This window comes from Passer montanus, unplaced genomic scaffold (genome assembly GCF_014805655.1).
Source record: "Passer montanus isolate IOZ18808 unplaced genomic scaffold, ASM1480565v1 scaffold45, whole genome shotgun sequence".
NCBI lineage: Eukaryota > Metazoa > Chordata > Aves > Passeriformes > Passeridae > Passer > Passer montanus.
The window spans coordinates 876,231-894,529 of record NW_024369373.1 but is presented as its reverse complement, the minus strand read 5'-3'; the positions used below and the strand labels follow the sequence as shown (position 1 = coordinate 894,529).

At 45.2% G+C, this 18,299-nt stretch overlaps 1 protein-coding gene across 3 annotated transcripts in view; it reads left to right on the top strand.

The window, feature by feature from the left end:
- CRISPLD2 (cysteine rich secretory protein LCCL domain containing 2) overlaps nt 1-18,299 on the top strand; it is a 30,852-nt gene extending 12,553 nt beyond the window's left edge. For all 3 annotated transcript variants that reach the window (XM_039721387.1, XM_039721386.1, XM_039721388.1), the window contains 12 exons: nt 443-575; nt 665-780; nt 2,082-2,182; nt 3,334-3,492; nt 4,762-4,822; nt 5,504-5,570; nt 6,541-6,671; nt 6,843-6,886; nt 7,801-7,873; nt 8,548-8,623; nt 12,910-13,043; nt 14,963-18,299. In XM_039721387.1, coding sequence (XP_039577321.1) covers nt 443-575; nt 665-780; nt 2,082-2,182; nt 3,334-3,492; nt 4,762-4,822; nt 5,504-5,570; nt 6,541-6,671; nt 6,843-6,886; nt 7,801-7,873; nt 8,548-8,623; nt 12,910-13,043; nt 14,963-15,017 — 1,150 coding nt within the window. In that variant the 3' untranslated portion in view covers nt 15,018-18,299. The remainder of the gene's footprint in view (nt 1-442; nt 576-664; nt 781-2,081; nt 2,183-3,333; nt 3,493-4,761; nt 4,823-5,503; nt 5,571-6,540; nt 6,672-6,842; nt 6,887-7,800; nt 7,874-8,547; nt 8,624-12,909; nt 13,044-14,962) is intronic.

The following is an 18,299-nucleotide window of genomic DNA, read 5'->3' as shown; positions in this document are numbered from 1 at the left end:
CAACAGTTTGGGTTGGAAGGGACCTCAAAGATCTTTTCAGTTCCAACTACCCTGCCATGGGCAGGGACACCTTCCACCATCCCAGGGTGCTCCAAGCCCCAATGTCCAACCTGGCCTTGGACACTTCCAGGGATCCAGGGGCAGCCACAGCTGCTCTGGGCACCCTGTGGCAGCACCTCCCCACACTCACAGGAACAATTCCTTTCCAATATCCCATCTAACCTTTCATTTTTAACATTTAAAAACAACTTTTTTTAAAATTTGAAAATTTCTACCAGAACATCCTGATTGCCTGTGGCAGAACTCCCCCACCTCACAGGCACAATTTCTTTCCAATATCCCATCTAACCCTTCATTTTTAACATTTAAAACTAACTTTTTTTTTTAAATTTGAAAATTTCTGCCAGAGCATTCTGATTCCAGCTGCTTTTCCCCCCCTCAGGTATCGATCTCCAGCGTTCCATGTGCAGTCCTGGTATGATGAAGTGAAGGATTACACCTTCCCATACCCCCACGAGTGCAACCCCTGGTGCCCAGACAGGTGCACAGGTGCCATGTGCACACATTACACCCAGGTAAAGGACTCCAAGGGCTTTGTACCCACACTCCCCATGTCTGGATTGGGGTAATTTACTTATTTCCAATAACCACATTTCCCTTACAGATAGTCTGGGCCACCACCAACAGGATTGGCTGTGCTGTGAATGTCTGCAAGCAGATGAATGTGTGGGGGGAGATCTGGGAGAACGCTGTCTACCTGGTCTGCAACTACTCCCCCAAGTAAGGCAGAGCAGCTGGGCTCTCTCCATCTCCCAAAACTGGCAGCTGGCTTAACTAGCTCTGGGGAAGAGATTTCAGGCAGTCTAGACTGGTGGTTGTGGCTTTAAATTTTTTTCTTTAGACAGCAGCACAGGGCTGGTTCAAAACTACAGAGCGCTGCCTGGAAAACTGAATGAGAGGCTGGGGCCAGGCTGGAGCTTTGATGTTCCTGCCACGGGAAGGGAAAGGAGGAGCAGGAGATGGCCAGGATGGAGCTGGCGTGAGCTGCTGAGCAAGGCTTGCTCTCTGCTGTCAGAGGTGGGAAGGGATGGGGTGGTGGTGAGTGCCAAAAAAACCCTGAAATAACTGCAGCAGTCAGGATTTCACTAGCTCGACGGCTTGATTAAATTTCAAAACGAAAATCATATTTCTTGCCTACTACATCCAGGAGCAGTTTACTACCTGGCAATGGCAGTTAAGATTTTCTGGTTTAAGGGCTAATAGGAGAAACATTCCCACACCAAGCCCTTGGCAATTTAAAACTTCAAAACAAAATAGGGAAATTACTCTATGCAAACTGAGTGGCTTAGGGAGCACCTGACTTCAGGGGATCACTACAGAATAATGCAAAGGAAAAAGAATTTTGGGGTTGCAGCTGTCATGTCCCAGGCAGAGCTCTCTGGGTGGGTTCTTTAAGCCCCTCTCCCCACGTCAGATGAGCACATTTTGCTCCTGGTTTGGGGGGATTTAACAACCTGCTCCTCCTGAGGGGTAACAGCATCTCCCACAGAGCTCCCGCAGCAGGCTGGGAGATTTACACATCATCCATTCAGAGCTGCTGCATGGAAAAACACTCTATTTCTGCAGTTTCTGCTTAATCTTTTCTCTCTGGCACCGGTGCACATTGTCCTCATGTAGCCTCATAGGTGGAGACAGCTGAAAGAGCATAACCCAGGAGTTTATAGCCACAGCTTAACTCTGGCTCCTTCAACCTCCTCTTCCCCTAAAACTTGCAGGACAGAATGCCAAAATGGGCTGTTGTTTCTGGGGAGTTTCCTCAGCAAAATGCAGTAATCCATTGATTTATTTCTGTTTATATAAGATCCTGGCGTTTATATTGAAATGTAATATAAAAGCAATATGGCACACGATTTAAGCAAACCCCTAAAAAATATCATTTTAGAGATGGAACGAGGAGGAACATCTTTCCTACATGGCTTGTTGTTTAGCCTTTATTTAGTTGCTCTAGGCCAGGATGGTGTTTCTGGGTTTGGAGGCTTGGGAGGGTGTCTGATGGGTGCTCATTTCTCCTGTGCTCCCAGGGGCAACTGGATTGGAGAAGCTCCATACAAGACCGGCCGTCCCTGCTCCGAGTGCCCGCCGAGCTATGGGGGGAGCTGCCAGAACAACCTCTGCTACAAAGGTACCTGCTGGGGCTTGGGCACCTCTGGGGTGGGGTACAAGGCTGGAGCAAACGTGTGGAAGCTTCTAATTGGAGCTTCATGCCCCTTTTAATTAGCCATCCTCAATATCCCACGTGGGAAATCAACAGCACTGAAAGCAAGAATCCCTGAGCTGCTGAAAATCTGGAGCTGGGATTCAGCACGTTTTCCTGGGGAAAACAGAGAGCTTGGCTGGGGCGAAGCAGCTCTGAGCTTCCATGGGTTTGGCCCTGGAGCTGCAGGGGGTTTTGGGCGCTGGCAGGAGCGATCCCGTCCTTGTTGGGGAAGAAAATGTTCTCCAGTGCTTGGCAGAGGCATCCTGTGGGGGGCAGAGCTTGGCTGCCTGCCCTGCTCCTTCAGGGGCCACGGGTGGAGCCTTTGCCTCCCTCCCCACCTTTCAGGGTGGGGATTCAAGGGATGGTTTTCAGGGATGCAAAATGAACATAACCATTTGTGCCCCTTGGAGAAGAGGAGGGGGATCCTGAAGGGTTTTTCCTGACCTGTGGAGTATTTTGGAAGAGAGGTCAATAGGGTAAAACAATATTAGGGTGAGCCCTCCAGTGCAGCAGTGCTACCCCCAGCATCCAGGATCTCCTGGGGCCATTTCTCTCCTCCCAAGGGTTTTTCTTCCCAGAGAGCTGAGCTCTTTGAAAACAGGGAGATTCCCTGGAGACTTGCCCAAAGCTGAGGCTTATTTTGCTGCCACCATGCATTTCTTGGTTTTTATCTTGTGGGGTTTGAAGCAGGACCCCAGGGTGCAGGTGGGCTGCAGCAGGGAGAAGGAAGGGGAAGCCCTGATGGAATATGAGCCCTTCAGCAAATTTGTGTTTTCCTCCAGAGGGAAGAGCTCACTGGGAAACAGAGGGAGGAATATCAGCACTTTTTTTCACTAATTAGTGGGGATCCCTTTAAATCTTTATTGTGAGATGCTGTAAATGCTGCTTCATGTGCAGAGGAGCAGGAGAGGAGTATCCTAGCAATCGCCCTGTGCTGTCTCCAATGGGCATTTTTGATCTCCCAGCTGTTTAAAAGCAGATCCTTGCCCAATTAAATCATCCCCACAAAACATGAGCCTGACTTGCCCACCAGTGTGAGCACCCTGTGATTATTTTGAATCCCCTCTTTCACCAAGATCACCGTTATGAAGATCCCATCATTGCTGAGACAGATGAGACCAACGAGGTGGAGATTCCGCAGGTGGCGGAGCAGAAGCCGGTGCAGTTCCACCTTCCAGAAAACAAACCCAGCAAAACCATCAAGCCCAAGAAAATCACCCCAGAATCCTACATGAGTAAGACATGGCCTTTCTCTTTCTCAGCTCCTATGGGTTTTGAAGCACCTCTGTGGGAAAAGGTGTGGGAAGTGATGAGGAGGCTCAGGGACAAAGAAACTGGGAGGATGTTTGCGTGGAGGAAAGGTGATCTGTGTGAAAACTCACTGCGTGAAAATTTCAGTTGTGCAGAAAGCTGCTAGAAGTGGTGAGCAAAGCTCTCAAAAACAGCCTGTACCTTCTCTGCACATTGATCTGCAGAAGTTCTGTGTTTGTTTCAGTAATTTCATAGAATCCCACAATGGTTTGGTTTGGGAGGGACCTTAAAGCCCATCCAGTCCCACCCCTCCCATGGGCAGGGACACCTCCATGTTCCAAACCCCATCCAACCTGGCCTTGGGCACTGCCAGGGACCCAGGGGCAGTCATAGCTGCTCTGGGAATTCCATCCCAGCTCCTCCCAGCCAGGAATTCCCAATTCCCAATCTCCCATTCATCCCTGCCCTCTGGCAGTGGGAGCCATCCCCTGTGTCCTGTCCCTCCATCCCTTGTCCCCAGTCCCTCTCCAGCTCTCCTGGAGCCCCTTCAGGCTCTGAGCTGTCCCTGGAGCCTTCTCCTCTCCAGGTGAGCACCCCCAGCTCTGCCAGCCTGGCTCCAGCTCTCAGAGCATCTCCATGAGCTCCTCTGAGTGACTCCAATAAAATATCAATATACCAGAAGTCCCCTCAGTCAGTAATACATTTAGGAAATATTGGTTTTATCTCACCTTTAAAAAGCTCTACACTCAGCACTCACCCTGCTTCACAACTTTTCTGGGGTTTATGGCTTGTTTCCTCTTTATTTCTTGCTGGGGAATATTTCTGAAGTTATTTGTGGAGCTGCTGGTACTTCCTGAGCCGTTTTCCAGCCGCTGTTAATTAAAAGACACTTATTGAGAAAACAAGGTGGGGCAAGCCAGCGGCCTCTTTTCAAGTTTATCAGCCAGCATCTGGAGAGTCTGTAATTAAAAGGAGAATGAGAGCTCTGACTGCAGACCTCGGGCTGTAAATCAAAGCCTTCACTTTGAATGTCAGCTGCATCTTCCTTGCTAATATTCCAAAGACACCTGTCTCAGGTGAAGGGCTAAAGAGGCACCAACTGCTCCAGGCTGGATAAAATCAGATTTTATCTTGCTGCACCAAAGACCTCCAGGAAAGATATGTGGAGGTTGCTCATTTCTGTAGCTCAAGAGCAGGCTGAGCAATTTCCTTTTTAAAAAATGTATTTATTTGATTTTTTTTTTCCTCTCCAGCACAAGTCATTACCTGTGAAACCAAGATGAGGGACAAGTGCAGAGGCTCAACGTGCAACAGGTAGGGTTTTGTTGATACTTGGAGTGCTGAGGGAAAAAGTAAATAAATATTCACTTTTTATTGCTAAATGTTTTAAATAAATATTTAATATATATGTTTTATTGCTAAATATTATTCAGTTCTTGCAAACATAGGATAGGTTGCACTATATATTTTTTGGGACTCTCTAGGTAGATCTCTTCAGGAAAAGTCCCAAAACTCAACAAAAAAAATCTCCTAAATTTCTCTTAATTCAAGCCTTCAGCCAAGCCTGGCAATAAGGTGATTTGGATGATTTTACTCAGCCGTGATGACCCGGAGTTTCAGGTGTCCAAAATAATTTAATAAATTTCGGCAGAGTCATTTTTCGAGCCTTTTTCATGCATTCCACTGCTGTCCAAGCCAGACCAATAATTCATGGCTTGTCCCCTCCCAGCCAGTCAAGAACTTCTGGTTAAGGTTTCTGCAGAGAACAGGACAGTTTATCACTTGGAGAAAAACCAAATCCACAGAACCTAAATATTGGTCAGGCTCTTAAGGAGGATGGAGCAACTGTTTTAAAAAAGTAGCTATTTTGCAATCTTGTTTTTAAAACAGGAGAACTACGTGAAATGAATGGAATGACTATTAAGTGAAATAGAGTCAAAGTCTGTTTTTCTTGAATTGTTTTTCGCCACCCTCAAAGATAAATATCTTTACTAGGTATTTGTGCCCAGCTGGCTGCTTGTACAGTAAGGGAAAGATCTTTGGAACATTTTATTATGAAAGTGTAAGTACCTTTTAATAGCTCCTGGATGTAATTTGTGGGAGTCAGTGGGAATGACAGAAATGGGAAATGCCAGCCATTCTGGTGTAATTTGGCTTTTCATGCTCTCCGGTTGTGGTGCTGTAAAATGGTGCTAATAAAGATTATCTGTATTTTCCTCATCTCGCTGTTGAAAAAAGGGGCAGACTCTGGGAAGGCAAAGTGGTTCCAGACGTGATTTTGTCAGGAATTGTCCTTAATGTGGACACCCATGGAAAGTGAGGGATGAGCACCAATAGACAGCTCCTACAAAGATCTCTCTGCTCCTGTGGGCAGCTGTCATCTGAACAGAAACTTTATATAAAAAACACTTCAAATTTGTAACGAAATAATATTTTGGGCTGATTTGCTTGATCTTAAATTAGTAAGATAATTTATACATAAGGCATAGCACCATTTTCCCATCAAAAGTAGTTTTTGGGGTGTAGGAAGTTGGAAGATAACCTGATTTTACCCAAAAAAACCTTTTTTTCTTTCCCCATTCCAACTGCTGGTGCGTGACTGCATCACCCCTGATGTGTCTTTGCCCTGGAAATTCTGTGATTGCAGACACCCAACCCCTCCAAGTGGCGTCAGCAGAAATATTTTGGGTTTGAATATTTTGTCGAGAACTGGAAATATTTCAGACTGGTCGCTCACTTCCAACACTTTCCCTCTAAATTGTATTTAAATGTATGGTTTTGTTATTTAAAAAAAAAAAAATCTTGCCATTCAACCAGGCAGTGCTTAAAATAATAGTAATAAAAGAATCTGTGTTGGGAGAGGAAGATTTAACAACCAGATTCCAAAGGAGTGTACTCAGCTTATTTTCCACTTGGTGCTCTGGTGGTGGTTTCATTTCTCCTCTGTTTTTCACGTAGCAGTTGGGCAGCGTTGCTCTGTGAATGAGATTTATTTGATTCATTTCACACCCCATCTATTTATCTCTTGTCAGTCCTCCAGCATATGTCGTGCTGCCATCCACTACGGAATCCTGGACAACAAAGGAGGGCTGGTGGATATCACGAGGAAGGGGAGGACACCTGCTTTTGTCAAGTCCACCAGGAATGGTGTGGAGTCATTCAGGTACTGCCCTCACCAACAACTTTAAATTAAATATTAATTTAATAATTGAAATATTAGCTTTAAATACAAGCAGATGTTCAGTCATCTTTGCTTTCATGTAAACACAGCAGTCCAAATAATTCCACTCTGCTTATTTTTTTAATAATTATTTTTTGTTTGATTGTTTTACAGGAAAAGTAAACCTTCAAATGCATTCATGGTTTCCAAAGTCACAAGTAAGTTTTAAATGTTGAGGCTGGAAAAAAAATTATTGTTGCTGGGGTTTGATGGGGTACTTGAAAACATCATTCCTTTCAGGGCTCTTTTTCATTTTCAGTGGTTGTGTCAAATGGTTCTGTGCCACAGCCAAGCCCTGCAGTGGTGGTCTAGGGTGGTCAGAGCCTTGTGTGACTGCCCACCCACCCTGGGCAATTCCACCACCACCCACCTCATTTTCATGGGAAAGAGGAAGGCAGAGCAATAGGTGAAAATGGGCCAATTCCAGCAGCATCTTCTGCTGATGGATCATGGTGAGGTCCAGACTTCAGCTGCTGATAGTGAAGGGATGGAAGCTGAGCCACCCATCTTTAAAAGCCTCAGTCAAGTGTCCACGCTTACAAAAACTGAAAAAAAAAATAGTGGCTAATGTCCTAGTGCAGTAATGTCATGAAAAACACAATGCATGTGAAATTAGTTTTTAACTAAATGTGAGTCATCACATTTCTGCTGGGCACATAAATAAACACTGCTCTGCTTTTTAAACAATTCCCACTTTCTGAATAGCTTTGAAGAATTCCTCCAACGCAGAACCATCCTTTTATTAGATCCACTGAGCCCCTTTCAGGGAGAACTGCAGGTGTCAGGATATTTGGGCTCCACATCTGGAGCTGTAGCAGACCCAGGTGTTGTGGATCAGCTGCCTGTCTCTTCTGAAAGCTGTGACCTTTTTAAGTCCACACTGTAGTGTGCTTGTAGGATTCCTGCTGGAGAGCTGGAGAGCCCCATCCTGGGGTCCTGCTGCTGGAGCAGCTTTCCTCCTGGTGCTCCCAGCTGGACTCACCAAATGCATTGTGTGGCTCTGACTTGTGTTCTCTGCAGCAGCCTGAGCTTTTGGGTCTAATGATTTGCCTTTCCTCATTTATTTTGGCAGCACAGACTCTGGATTGTTACACCACAGTAGCTGAGCTGTGCCACTTCAAAAAGCCAGCGAGCCACTGCCCAAGGTAACACAAATCTGTTGGGTTTAAAACCTCTGTCCTAGGGAGGGGAGGCTTAACAGAGGTGCTGAGGGCCCTGAATTTGAGGGCTGGTGGAAGAAGAGCTGATCATACTGGTTGAACTGGAGGAGGGGGCTGGGAATGGTGTGTTTCCTCCTGCCACCATGCTTTTCTTGGCATCACAGTAGAAAATTCACTTTATGTTTTTGGATGGCTTCAGTAACTTATCAGCCAGGCTGCACAATCCTGTCCCAGCACACTCTCATGTGTGAGTGTGCAACTGCACACTCTTTGTCTTTTTGCTTCTGCATTTGCTGGGTTTTAGATATGGTTTTCCTTTCCACCTTAAAACACGGAAGAAGTTTGTCCTGGAAACTGTGCAGAAGTGACAGGGCAGAGGGGCACAAACACATGCAGAGGTTTGTGTGCACAGAATTGAGCAAAAATACAGGTAGTCCCCATTGAAAGATCATAAAAGACCAACCCCTCTTCTACTGGTCCAAATCCTTCTATTTGCAGTTCTGCAGCAGCAACCAAATGTCATCTGAGGGGAGTGAATAATCAAATTCACTATTGCCACCTGCAGACCAGATGCAGGCGCTTGAAATCTCCCAGGAATGCAGCTGGCCTTCCTGTCGAGGCCTGCTCTGGAGAATAAATCTGAATGCATTGTTTTCCAGGATTTACTGCCCAGCCCACTGCAAGGACGAGCCCTCGTACTGGGCGCCCGTGTTCGGCACCAACGTTTACGCCGATGTGAGTACAAACCCTCCCCGCACATCCTCGACTGCCCTGACCCAGAGCTGGGCTCACTCTGGGGTTTAGGGCAGAAATTCAAACTCTCTTGTGGTTATTCCATGTGGGGATGGGCAAAAGGGGGTGGAAGGTGGGGTCAGCAGGCTTGGGGAGCCCTTTTGGTCTCTGACACTGATTTATTCGGAAGGACTTGGATGTGTCACTCCACAACTCCTTGAGCTGGGTTTGGTGAGCTCTTCTACTCTCCAGCACTGACTCCTTCCTAGAGATTTGGTCACCAAAACCTCCCCAAGCCTTTGGCCTCCGACTGTGAAATAATGGTTGCACTTGTTTAAAGCATTTTGGGATTTATAGATGAGCATCAAAGGGCTTTTGTTCCATCCTATCACACAATAGAGTTGACAGAAAAAGACCTCTCTCCCCTTTCCTCCTCTTTCTGGGAGATGAACAGCTTCTGAGCAGCCAGGGCAGAGCTCAGAGCAGTGGAAAGAAAGAAAGAGTGTGAGATGGTTTTATGGGTTTGTTTTTCTGAGCTTTGCTTGTGGAGATGAGAAGAGACTTGATGCTAAAACTAGGCAGAGTAATTTTCTTTAAATCTCTTAGTATTAGGCCTCTAAAAACTGAGTTTCAATGTTTTTCCATTTGTGGGTGTCTGGTTATTTTGGGTTTTTTTCCTCATTTTCTGTTTTCCATCGGGGGCTGTGTTCAGGAATGCCAGCTCCCTGGCTGCCCTGTAGCCTTGTAGGATCACGGTTTAAAAAACCTGGGGAAAGCAGTCAGCAGACTGTGGACCCCCAGCTTCAGGTCACCCTGGAGCTTTGCAGACTGCTGAGAAAATCCATCCTGCAGGAATCATACAGTAATCTGGAGAAGCAATTTTGAAAGCAATTTCAAAAAAAAGACCCACACTATTTTTAATTTTGCTCAAGACCAATTTTTTTGAAGGCAGAGCTGCACAAACAGGTTATCCTGGACTAGCTCACAGGCAAATCCACGGGGCAGCTGCCTCCCTGCAGTACCTGCCTCCTGCATGCTCCCACCTGCAGGAAATGGGAAATAGTTTTCTCTTTTTTACAGAGGACAAACCTCCCTCAGATCACCCCTGAACAGGGCCTGTGATTACAAAGGAATTAGGTGAGGAGCAGCATCCCAGGCTGGCATTGCACTGACGCAAAAGGATTAGTGTCCTTTAATGAACCCATTTCCTACTCTCCCTCCTGGGTATTGTTTCATAAACGGGGGCATGGATGGTGGCTTGGGAGGAAAACAAAAAGCAATAGTAATAAAAAAGTATTTGGCCACTTCTTGAGGGTTTGGTTAACCATTTTTTGGACTACTGTGCTAGCAGTAGTGGAGGTGCCAGGAAAGCTTTGGGGTTTGGTGGCAAAGCAGGTGAAACCAGCTGGGACAAAGAGTTTGAGGTGACTCTGAATGGTGCTGCAAAGGGGGAGGTGGGGATGCTGGGAATGCTCAGAATGGGGAGTCAAGAAGAGAAATAACCACACCACACAAGGAGAATTTGGGGAAAGGCTTTTCCCAGGGAGAAAGGCCTGTGCAGGGTGCTGGGAATTAACCCAAGCCCACTGCTGAGGAATAATTAAAGCAGGCAATGAGTTGGATGAGACAAGTGCTGGTCTTCTGGGAGTGCTTTGGGAAGCCAACTTTTTGTCTGGTGTGGCACCTTCATGGCCCTGGGGGCACCTGGGCTCCAAAAGAATCTTCTTGAATAAGCTGTCTAAAGGACAATGAAGCATTTAGCCCCATTTCCAGTCTGCACTTTGCTTTAAAAAGCAGTTCAGGGAATTGTTTGTGGGGAAATTAGTAAGACTGTGGAACAGGGACCTAAAGGAGACTTGAATTTTGGGGTAAATGAACAAAATGCAAGAAATGTGCAATGATAAAGTGGGCAGGCCTGGTTCTGGGATGATCATAGAGCCATGGAAAGGTTTGGAAAGGAGACTTGAATTTTGGGGTAAATGAACAAAATGCAAGAAATATGTAATGGTAAAAGTGGGCAGGCCTGGTTCTGGGGTGATCATAGAGCCATGGATTGGTTTGGATTGGAAGAGATTTCAAAGCTCATCCAGTTCCACCCCTTGCCGTGGGCAGGAAGATTTTCCATAGATCAGGGTGCTCCAAACCCTGTCCGACCTGGCCTTGATGCTGGACCTGTGGGAACAGCCAGGGATGTTTATGGAGGTTGTAAAGGAGCTTTTGATTTCCATGGAACTCTGTCACTTGTCACTCTGCCTGCCTCCTGGTGTGACATAATCCTGCAGGGGAAACCCATCCCATCCCTGCCCAGGAGCCCTGTGGAGCAGGAAAGAGATAAGGTTTTTTCCGCAGTTGTGCACCACAGTTGTGATTACCTGGAGATGGATGGATGGATGGATGGATGGCCTGCACAGAGGCAGGAGTTTGTCACCAGAGCAAACTGAGTTGGGAGTCAGCTCCCAGGAGAACTTAGTAATTAAACCAGTCACACTAGTGAGGAAATTCTGGGTGATTAAGCTCATAGTCAGAGAACGTTGTTAATGTGTTGTCTGTGTTGTCATTTTATGGTGTGAGCCCCGGGGCTCATTTCATCAGGAATTGGTCTCAGAGCATCCCAAGGGGCTTCACCATGGAAAATTGTATTGTCCAGGCTGCTGTACTCCTGGACCTGGAAGGGAAGGCCTTATTCTTGTAATATCTCATCTTCCAAAAGCTCTGCAATCAATTAATCAAAGCACAGCCCGGCCTGGGACATGAGAGGGCTGTGATCCAACAGAGTGATAAGAGGAGGTTTGGGGTAAATCTGTTGGTCAAAGCTTTGAGTGAGCGGCGGAACAGCAAGTCCTGGAAAAAAATAACAGGAATGCTTTGAAAAGAACATTGTTCAGGATGTCTCCCAGCGGAGAGTGCTGCAAATTGATCCAGGACATTTTAATTTTATGAGCCAGTTTTAGATTTATAGATTTCCCACCACATATTAGGGCAAATTCACTGCATATCTTCCAAACACAGCATTCCCTTGCTCCCTTGACCATATATAGAAGCAAAATACCAAACTAGCACTCAAAACTCTGAGGGCTGCCAAGAGATAGGCTATCCAAAGTGATAAATATATATATAGGGGACAAGAGCTGCCATATATGGCTGTGGCAGGGGAGCAGCATGGGCTGTATCATACGTGCACAATGGGAACAGTTGCACTTGGCTCTGGTTTTGTGGTACTTGGATTTTTAGCTATCAGGGCATTTCTGGGCTTGGGATTTTCACCTGCTGCAGTTTGCTGTGCAGAGTTGGTTCTTCCTTTCTGTTCTTCCAGCTTGCTGTATCTAAACCCTGCAGAGAGCTGATGGCCAAGTTTACACTATCCCTCAGCCTTCTGTGCTTTTGCTCTTTTCCTGGATGCTTTGGGGGCTTAGTCATCAGTTGTTACTGATTTGTGTTCCTCCAGCTCTTCTGACTCTGCACATCTGGGATGTGCAATAGAGAAACTTTGGTCTTTCCAGAAGTATAATCTCCCTCCACATTTGGTGTTGTTTAATGGGGTAAAGTCCATCCAAAAACTACACCAGTCAATGGGGGCAGCCCTTCTTTCTAGGAAAGACAGAAGGATGTGATCTGTCCCAGATAATTAGTGATCGTTTGCCTTAATTCAGGAGAAGCATTTCCTTTTCAAGCAACTGTGTGAATAACCTTTGCTGTCAGTAGCACAGAGTTTCACCTCAGGGGTTTCTCTGCTGCAGTCCCAATAGGCACTGGCTGGAAAGTTGTCCTCAATTCAGTCTTGGCCCTGGATAAGATGAACAAGTGTGGCTTTAGACTGGACATTGGGAGGGAATTGTTCCCTGTGAGAGTGGTGACATCCTGGCACAGGATGCCCAGAAAAGCTGTGGCTGCTTCATCCCTGGAGATGTCCTAGGCCAGGTTGGATGGGGCTTGGAGCAACCTGGGACAGTGGAAGGTGCCCCTGCCCATGGCAGGGGTGGAACTGGATGAGCTTTAAGCTCCCTTCCAATCCAAACCATTCCATGATTCTGTGATGACCTCACAGGTGCAGCTCCACCTCAGAATGATGGAAAATCTGCTTCTCCTCTGTGATGATGGTGGATCTTCTTTCACCCAGGGATTATGACATACCTTCAAGATCTAGCCCATAATTGGTCCAAAAGAGGGACAAAACTGTTTCATAACAGTTTCTTTGTCTATTCTGTTTTTCTTGGTGTTGGTGGAATTGATAAGCCTTTGTATATAAAATAGAGACAGTGCATAAGTTAAAACAATTAAATATTTTCCAGAGCTCCAGTATCTGCAAAACTGCAGTGCACGCAGGGGTCATTTCAGATGAAAGAGGAGGTTTTGTGGACGTGATGCCTGTAGAAAAGAAGAAAACCTACGTTGGCTCCTTAAAGAACGGCGTCCAGTCAGAGAGGTGGGATCTCCCTCCTTTGCACTTCCCTCTTCTTTTCCAGTGTTTTCAGCTGCCTGGCAAAGTCAGCAGATATCACCTTGACAGGCTGGTGGCTTGGAAAGAAGTGACTTCCCAGTGTCACTGTGAGTTGTGACAGCCAAACAAATGGAGCGTGGTGTCCTGCTCTTCGCTTCCCCCAGCCAGGAGCTGCACTCAGGCTGCTGTGAAATGTTGTTAAGTCTTGTTAGGTTTTGTTACAGCACAAGTCCATGTTAATACATTTTGCTGTGTGTTTAACACATCAGGAGATAGCACAGGTATTTTCAGTTCTGAGCCCCAGCCATGATTTGGGTTTTGTAATTTGGATTTCCGTTCAATTCTGGGGTGTGGGATTCATCTGTATTTGTTGATTCATGTCCTCTTTTCTCTTTGAAATAAGTAAATTGACCTCTTGAGACATGATCAAACACTTTTTGAAGATGAATTTGTCGCCCTTGTAGGTTTTTTTTTGTAGTTTCTCTAGGGCCAACCATGCTGGTTTCAGCAAATCTGTTCTTCCAGCATCCTGCACCTCCTCATGACCACAAAAATCCAGTCACAACTCATCCAGTCCTTCCTAATTTCAGACTTCATTTTCAATCTGTTGTGTGTTTTTTTCAGATATTGGTGTGATGGCACTGATTTCTCACAGTTATCTTCACAAGTACAGAATTTCCTACTCAGGGGGGTTTTTGGTCACTGCTAACTCTGTCTGCTCTGTGCAGTTTTTCTTTTATAAAGACCATAAGAAATTCTATCAAGTTTTCTGCTTTTATAACAATAGATATTCCAGAATGCTTTAGAGCATGTCAAGAAATAAAAGCAGACTAAGACAGGAAATCTATAGCTGTTAAATATGGGGGTTTTAATATAGATTACCAGGGTCAGCATTTTCCAGTTGGTTAACTTGCATTTAGGTGAAAAACCTCCTTTGAAATTTTTTAATCTCAGTCTTGCTTTCACTTATCTTTTATACTAAAAGACAGCTTTTTACTGGGATGGCAAACTGTGCCCTAGCTAAGAACAAACCCCACCACTCTCAGGTATGAGCAATGTGAGCAGCCAGTGCTGATCTCAGGGGTGAGGGAAACCAGAGACCTTCTCACAGCAGGGATGAACATTTGGAAAGTGTTATTTACACTCAGCAATAAAGGAGCAGCTTCATGCTGAGAGATCCACCAGACAGTGAAACAGCTTTTCCAAGATTAAGGTGAACCCTCACCCTTTAGGACACTGGATATAACCTTGGGTAAAGATACACACTCAGGTATGGGGAAAGATTGTCTTGAGGATTTACAGGGTCTTCACCCTATTGCAATGTTTATTTTGTGGGAATATGAAATTTTGTGTTTTTCCTGGGTTTTTTCAGTGCTGTAGGACCTGGGAATAGAAACTCCCCCTTTCCCCATGCACACAGCCACCCCAAGCAGGTTGGAGTCAGAGCATCTGGGGACATCTCTGCAGGTTGAAAAGGAATTTCTGTATTTATTGTCATTTAACATGAGCTGATCTGGACATTCCCACTCCCAGCACTAGGAGCCAAGCCAGACAGGCCCTGGGGAACTGCCAGCCTATTTGACAACTGTTTTTTTAGGAAAACATATTCCTCTTTATGCCTGAATCTCTGCACAAGAGAGCACAGTGTTCCTTGGATAAAAGCTAGGACTGTAAGAGAGCCTGCTGTCTTCTAGCTCCTTTTTTTTTAGCATTAGCACTACAGATTTGGATTGAAAACATAAAAAAAAGAGGTGAAAACATAGCTTTATGCCACTTCTTTCTCATCCTTTATTTTCTCCTAAGAAAGAGATAGCAGAAATTCAGAGCTGCCTGTTTGGGTTCTGTGGTGCCTCCACTTGGTTGATTCCATGTTTGTTTTCTTTTCCTCTTTTCTTTGCCTCCAGCTTGAAGAACCCTTCAGATGGGAACGCCTTCCGAATCTTTGCCGTGAAGCAGTAAAAACCCCCAGGGAAGGTGCAGGTTTCTTTGGGAGAGCTCTCTGTTGATCTCCAGAGACGCCAAAGCTCCTCTGAACGGCATCAGCTCTGCCCGTACCCTCCTTGCTGATCTCCTTCAGGGAATTCCAAAAGAAAAGGGGAAAAAAAATTACCCCCCAAAAAAAGACCCCAGGTTCTGACTCAGCTGTTGGCATCTCATCGCACCCGTGCAGCGTTGTATCTTTTTGTCTCGTGTTTTTTTGTTTCTCTAGGGGCATTCAGCGACCATAAACTGTTCTAGGTTTCATTTTACCAGAGGTGTTGCTATGCAGGACGGCGGTGGCTCCATGTGCAGCAGATTCAGGGATCTCAGCTTGGCCCTGGATGGTGTTTTTAGGGTGTGAAGCTTCTCCTGGGATGGGTGTGAGGATGAGCAGACTCGGGAGTGAGCGGCTGTCCAGGCGCTGGACACTTTGAAATGAGAAACTCATTGAAAAATGGCATTGTTTGGGGAGAGGATGGGCTTTGACAGAGTGATTTTGTGTATGTTGGATGGTTTCTGTGCAAAAAAAGGATAAAAAGTGGTGTTTTCCCACTGAGGTGACGTGCAGCAGCACTGCTGTGTGAGGCTGCTGGGTACCTCGAATGATGGGGTTTGGGGATGTTCTTGGCAGCCAAAATTGAGGTTTTGTGGGCCTGGAGCAGGGTGCAAAACGGTGGCAGAGATCCTCACTGCAGAAAATGAGGCCACCAGATCATCCAAAGAGCAGGTTTGGTGTTTGCTGGTCAAACACTCCCAGGTATTTTTGGCAACCTCTGAGCAGTCAGAGAATTGGGGCTCCTGTGCTGGCACATCTCATCCTATACTCCACGCCATAACTTCAGTTAAATGCAGTGTATTGGTTTATACAGCAGTGCTGGTTGTTTTATAGTAGTTGAGTAGTGATAAAATTAATCTTATTTCTGCTAGGAATGGTTGCATCTGTAGGAAACAGGTTCACTTTCCCTTCGTGAAGCTCCTTGTGGTGTGTGCAGTTCTGAGGCTTTAAAGATGCAGCATAAATTGGGGATAGATTAATTTTTCCAGGAATTTCCAATTGTGAAGCCAACACATCCCCACTTTCATTGAAATTTCTGTACCCATGAGTATTTGATATCCAGGATGGTGGGTTTTGCAAAACTCATAAGGTGTTGTAATGGTGTTATTCCATATTTTGATATTTTTGTCTTCACCCAAATGCATTTCAGAGCCAAGAGAAGGGCTCAGCATGAGCTGCTTTTTTAAGGCAGAAGGACAATCTCAGCTGCATATTGGAAATTAATTTTTATGATTGGTCTAAACACAAATCTGGTGGGTTTTGATACACACACATCCAATAACTTCATCAGCCATGAGAAGACAAAGCCAACAGTGGTTCTCCAGTTTTTGGAAATGTGCAGTCCTTCCGTTCAATAACTGAATTGTAATATTGGATAACAAATGGGAAAATATTTCCCTCTGTTTGGCAGATGTTTCACAGCTGCTCTTAGGCCCAGATCATGTTTGGTTTAATCTAGACAGATATAAGAGCCATCTCATCAAGCTATTTCAAAACACACACCAGAAGCATTTATATGATTAAATGCTTCTTTACTTCTGTAAACACCATGAAATCAGCAAGGAAATGACATTTAAATGACATTCATCGCTCGGTTTGTCCCACCACCAGGATTTATTTCTCCATAAAATCTGAATTTGGAAAGAAACCTTTTGTAAAACCTGAAATTGGAGCTGCTTTTCACTGTCTCCAAAAATACTGCACAGAAAAGCCACTTTTGGGGTGGATAGAGAGAAGTGAGCCTTTGTGTCATCTTTGTTAATGTAGTATTGTCGTCCAAGGTGTACAGTATTGACTTTAGATAGAAAAACTGAACCATTTCCTTCTCTTACTAAATAAACTGATGTTAAAACCAGCTGGAACATATCCTAGAAAAGCTGCTGGTTGGGAGCATGTGGGATGTTGGCAGTGAGGAGAAGCTCCCCCGTTTCTGCCCGCTGTGAAGCGTTGGGGTGGGCATGGTCTGGTTCCAGCCCATCCAACACTGCAGCAAGAACCTGGGACATCCTGGGCCAAATGGGCTGGCAATGGAAGTGGGGAGAGGGAGAGGTGCAGTCAGGTTCATGGGGACTGCAAGAGCACATAAAACACCTCGACTCTAGCGTGGGATCCATGAAAATTACGGATGGAAGGTGATGGAAAGGACTGTGAGGGCTCTTGGAGTAAAACCCAGGGGATTACTGAGAGCACATAAAAATCCAAACAGCTGGGGATGTACCTAGGTGACAGAAAGGGGACAGGGGAAGGGTTATTATTCCAACAGAAATATCCTAAAATGCTTAATTCAAGTTAAAATTGCGTATTTTTATCTTCAGCCAACTGGTTTGGATTTTTAGAAACCGATGTTAATTTAAGTCTGTTTATCTGTTTATTTTTGTATTTGTTGTACAAAAGAGAAATTGTGACTTTACTACACAAATATTTTTCGAGGTCCTGGGTGCTATTAATTTAAACATACCTCCCCCAGAATTAGGGGTGATCAGGTCCTCCAAGGCAGTCATGACCTATCAGTGACTTGCAATCATGTGTGCTAGCTATTCATGAATAGGTGGGACAGTACCAGTTTTTTAGCCAAATATTGACAGATTTTATTTCTGATACCAAGACCTTTCTCAGCCTGCTATATTTCAGTGCAGCTTAAAGATGCATCACGTCTGTATCTCACCAGGCCCTCTCCTCCTCAGCCCCAGCTCAGCAGATCTGTGGGCACCTGAAGCATCCAGGTGTAGCCAAAGAGCTGATGCTGCCTGGTTGCTCTTTTCCAATAATTTGGGGTTTGGAAGCAATGGTGTGGTCATTGCAGAACACCTGGTTCAGCCCAATCTCCAGGAAACACAACCAGGGTGAAATCCAGAACCCATGCTGGTGGGGCCTTGGCTCCACTCATTCCTTCTTTTTAAGACTTCCAGGCAACATCTGTTTGAGGAGGCTCCAGTTTGTCACTTGTGCAGTCTAAATATTTAGGGCCAGTTCATAAAGTTGCTTTTTCTTTTTTTTTTTTCTATGAAAAATGGTGTATTTTACTTCCTATGTATAAAAGTTAATTGTAAATTTTTGTGTGCCTTTGCATGTTTTCCAAGGGGGCGTGGTTGTTTATAAACTAGATTTTTTTTTTTTGTCTAAATACTGAATTGTAAAATATCTTTTCCTCCCTACCCTTCCATTTTCTTTTGATTTCTGAATTATTTGTGAAATAAAACCTTCCC